The sequence below is a fragment of the Heterocephalus glaber genome, unplaced genomic scaffold (assembly GCF_053883595.1).
Source record: "Heterocephalus glaber isolate CG9 unplaced genomic scaffold, H.glaber_assembly_v1.0 deba00001235, whole genome shotgun sequence".
Classification (NCBI taxonomy): Eukaryota; Metazoa; Chordata; class Mammalia; order Rodentia; family Bathyergidae; genus Heterocephalus; species Heterocephalus glaber.
Genome location: NW_028258222.1, coordinates 188,763 through 193,291, shown reverse-complemented (window position 1 = coordinate 193,291; position 4,529 = coordinate 188,763). Strand labels below are relative to the sequence as shown.

The following is a 4,529-nucleotide window of genomic DNA, read 5'->3' as shown; positions in this document are numbered from 1 at the left end:
TTAAAAGAAGCTTTGCAGTGCTGGGGATGGAACCCAGGGGCCCATGTCTGCAAGGCAGGCAAGCCCCTACCACTGGGCTACACCTCCAGCCCCCAATTCCCCAGCCTCCCTTTTGTTTTGTAGTCTAGAGATGGAACTCAGGACCTTGCACGTGCTGAGAAAGGGCTCTACCCTGAGCCATGCACCCCAGCCATCGCAAAACTTACATTTGTGACAGCAACAGCTCAGGTCACATACGAAATTGTCAGGCTTCAGCCATGAGATAGCCCTATATACTTCACTACTTAAACAAACATTTAAAAAGGAATTGGTAATTGCTAAGTTGGCAAATTGCTATTTAAAAAGCTGGCTCTCTGGACTTGATGATTCAACTTGCTGGCCCTGTGCTAAGCTGGGTAAATGGGCAAATTTCCTGTGGAGAAGCAGCTGGCACCGGTCCTGGCCAGCACCCTCTTGCCCGGGGTTGGGGGCTGGACCTGACCTTCTGACTTGGGCTATCCCAGGGTGCTCAAGGGGCATCTCCAAGGTGTGCAGAGGAGGGTGGCCAAGGCACACTCAGCCTGGTCCTTGCAGGTAAAGCTGCTCCCTGTGGGCATCGCCCGAGAATAGCCCTGGGACCATAATCTGCCCATGCTTAGGAGGCTCTGGCTGAAGGGTGTCCAGGTGTAGGGGTCCCCAGAAGTGAGGCACAGAGGGCCTGCCTGGGGGGACTCAGGCTGGGTTGGAGGATAGGAGGCTGGCTCAGCAGGGGCTGGGGACCAAGGGGGCCTGGAGCAGGGCCAGAGCAAAAGTGTCAGGGGTCCAGGTTCGGTCTGGGGCCTTGTGGCTCTCCCGGCCTCTGGCCATGTACCTGCCAGGCACTGGGGACCTGTGTCTCTGCCAGGGCCAAGTGAGTGCTCACTGGGGCTCACTGGAGAGGCTGTGCTGAAGCGGGCCAGGGTCTCATGGGCAGGGGCAGCAGTGTCCACAGGCGGGTCCTGTCAGGCTGATGAGCTCCCAAGAGGGGCACTGTAGGCTGGGAGTCCGGGGAAGGTAGGAGGCTCTGCGTGAGGCTGCGTGGTCACGGGCACACAAGTCTGTGTGACACAAGTCTGTGTGACACATGTGAGAGACATGTATCCCTCAGAGCAGGTGAAGCCTCCACCCACCTCTGCCCACGTGATGCTCAGGGCTCAGGGCTGGCAGGCTGGCTGGCCAAGGCCTGGGGCTCTCCACATCCTGCAGGAACTTGGAGGTCCTTACTCTGCCAGGTAAACATCAATTAGGGCCACCACACCCTTGAGGGTCACTCTGGTGGAGGTGGGAGGCCGGCTTCCTGGGGACAGTGGCTCAGCCTCCACCCCTGCCTGGACCCTGAGTGCAGGACCACAGAGGATGGGTGCTCCCGACTCCTGGCCAGTGGGGTCTCCCAGCCTTTAGCTCCACCGAGTCCTAGACCCCTCCAGCCCTGGGCCCACTGTGCTGGACAGGCTCCCTCCATGGTCACTCTGATGATCATTGACACAGCCTGGAAGGCGTGGTTGTTCCCATTTTATAGATGAGGAACTGAGGCTCCAGTTGGGCTGGTGACTAAGGGAGGCAGCGTGTGGCATGTGGCTGGGGTGGCCCTGTTGTTCTGAGTAAGATGGGAGGCAGCTTGGCCCTCACACGTGATGTGCAGGGACTGGGGGTCACTTTTGAGGACTCTGGCTGAGGTGACTGCCCTGAGCAGCAGGGTGGAGTCCTCAGTCTGCTCCTCCAGCACCTGCAGGGGAGGCTGACCTCAGAGCCTCAGCAATCCTCTGAAGGGACAGGCATGGTGCCCAAGCCACATGTGTGCCCACCCTCAGTGGCTGCCCAGGTCCCTATGGAACCTCCAGGAGCCTGGCTGCACCACACTAGGGTGGTGATCAGCAGGTGGCGATCCCTGAGCCTCCATGGGGAGCCTGCACTCTTGGGGCTAGTGTGACTGTCACCCCCAGCTGTCCCCCAGGGGCTGTCACCTTCTGGAGCACTTGGCTCTGCCTTGGGGACAGAGCCTGTCCTGAGGGGGCCTGTCCTGCTCCTGGCTTCCTGGCACTAGGGTGGGGGTTCCCCTGGAGAGGGCAGCGCCCAGCACTGGGGCTCATCCAAGCTCCTCCTCCCACTGCCTGACTCACCCACCGCCTCCTGGGCCAGGTGGGGCTTGGCAGGCACCCCACAGCCTGAATCAGAAGCGCCTATAAAAGCCAGAGGCTGGCAGAGTCGGGTGTCCTACCTGTCCCTGCTACAGCGGTGCCATGCTGGGAGGCTTGGGGAAGCTGGCGGCCGAGGGCCTGGCCCATCGCACTGAGAAGGCCACTGAGGGAGCAGGTGAGGTGAAGAGAGGGTCCTGGGTAGACTGAGGCCCACAGCCCCACAGGACAGGTGGAGCTGGGGCACAGAGTCTGGGGGGGCAGCACCTCATGGGCCCCATGCGACCTGCTCCTCCCCGAGGCTCTGGGGACAGGCAGGCCGGGCTGTGTGAGCAGCGGCTGGGAGCGTCCCCCTGGGGTCAGGAGCCCTTCAGTGTGAAAGAGGCCTGTTCTGTGCAGCCTGGGTGGACAAAGGAAGGCAGATTTTAATTTTCACTGTAACTTTTAACTTTAAATCTGGGAAGGTCCCTTCATTTGGAAACGGCTCTGATTCTGCTCAAAGTCTATAAAGGCCGTTTTCCAGTTCCTCTGAGGACCAGGGAGTCATGGCTCAGTTTCTCCCTGTGGGACACGATGCACCAGCACTTGTGCCTGGGCCTGCTGGTCTCCCTGGAAATGGCTGCTTGTGTGTCTGGCTTCACACTTCTTTTCTCTTCCCTTCTGTTTCCTCTCGCTCTTCTCCCCCTTTCTCCTCTTCTCTCTCTCTGTCTCTGTCTCTCCCCCGATCCCCTCTTCAGTACTGGGGACTGAACCCATGGACTTCACACTGAGTTATATCCCGGCCCCTTTATGAACTGTTACTTTGAGACAGGATCTTGCTAAATGGATAAGTTGCCCAAGCTGGGCTTAAACTTGTGACCTTCCTGCCTCAGCCTCTCAAAGGGCTGAGATCAAAATGTGCCCCACTACATCCTCCTTTTCTTTCTTAGCTCCACAGTTGGTGTGGACAGCCCTCTTTACTTTTGCACTGTCTCTCAGTCACGTTATTCCCACTGGCAGATGAGGGGCTCAGCAGTGGGAGGGGGACTTGTGGACCTGGCTTGGGGCTGGGCCGAGGAGCATGGCTGCTCATCCTGAGCATGTGGTGACTTGGCAGATGCCCAGCCTGGCTCAGGTCCCCAGTGGCAGGAAGGAGGCTGCTCCCAATGCTGCAGGCCCTGTTGGGCCTTGGGCCTGGGTGGCCTCTGCCCAAGCCACCCTGTCCTGGCTGGGGTGGCATCCAGGGCCCACCGGCTGTCAGGAGGGGAGGGCTGTGTGTGCCGCCCCCTGAGCTGTCTCCTTGTTCCAGTTCACGCCGTGGAAGAGGTGGTGAAGGAGGTGGTGGAGCATGCCAAGGAGGCCGGGGAGAAAGGTGCGGAGGCCCGCGGACAATGGGAGGGAGGCAGCAAAGGACCGGGTGAGGGCTGGGGCGGCTCGGCTGGAGCTCTTGCCTGGCATTTGGGAGGTCCTGGCTTCCAGGCCCAGTGCAACTGCTGGAACGAAGAAGGTTGGAAGGAAGTAGGGAGAGGGGTGAGCAAGCCCTGAGACAGGGAGGGAGGACGAAGGGGAGGTGACCCCTTCCTTATCTGACCAGGCCAGGCCCTGCTGGTGCACCCTTCAGTCAGTGAGCAGTCACCCTCCTGTGCACTCATCCACACAGAGTTGTGGGGAATAAAGCCAATCTGAGCTCATCTTCGGCCCTCCGTCCTTGGGGCTGCTCCTGAGTCCCCACCCCCAGGTCATCCCAGGTGACATTGGCAAAGTGAGGGCCACCCACATGGCTTTCTTCTTTCTTCCTGACAGCCATCTCTGATGCCTTAAAGCAAGCCCAGGAGTCGGGGGACAAAGTGATGAAGGAAGTCACAGAGAAGGTGACCCACACTGTGTCCGAGGCTGTTACCCATGCGGTGGAGGGCCTGGGCCGGCTGGGACAGTGACCTTCTGCCGCCTTGGCCAGGCCTGCCCCATCTCAATAAAAGCCTGAGATGTATTCACGGAGCCCTGGATTCACTCTTGTGTGGCTGGAAACACAGGGCACATCTGGGGTGTCCTCTGCTTTGGATGGGGATGCTAGCACAGGGCCACCAGCTGCCTTGGATGAGAGAGAATCCTGTGATCAATCAGATGATGTTCCTGTTCCATACTAAGATTTCTCATGACAGCGAACAGTTGTTAGTCTTGAATTTAACCATTGAGACAGGGTCTCACCATGTAGTTCAGGCTGGCCTTGAACTCACTGTGAAGCCCAGGCTGGCCTCCAACTTCAAGTGATCCTTCTGCCTCAGCCTTCTGAGTGCTGGGATTATAGGTGTGTGCTACCATGCATAGCTGGTTAGGTTCAATGCTGACCTTTTGGGGAAATTTAATTCCGTTTGTGACAAATTAAGTTTGTGACCA

General features: G+C 58.8%; 1 protein-coding gene across 1 annotated transcript; it reads left to right on the top strand.

The window, feature by feature from the left end:
• Nucleotides 1–2,172: 2,172 nt before the first annotated feature.
• On the top strand, nucleotides 2,173–4,122 carry Fam25a (family with sequence similarity 25 member A). The gene is made up of 3 exons (XM_004867714.4): nucleotides 2,173–2,331; nucleotides 3,442–3,504; nucleotides 3,936–4,122. The coding sequence occupies exons 1-3, from the start codon at nucleotides 2,259–2,261 to the stop codon at nucleotides 4,067–4,069; spliced, it is 270 nt and encodes an 89-aa protein (XP_004867771.1). The 5' UTR covers nucleotides 2,173–2,258; the 3' UTR covers nucleotides 4,070–4,122.
• Nucleotides 4,123–4,529: the final 407 nt, after the last annotated feature.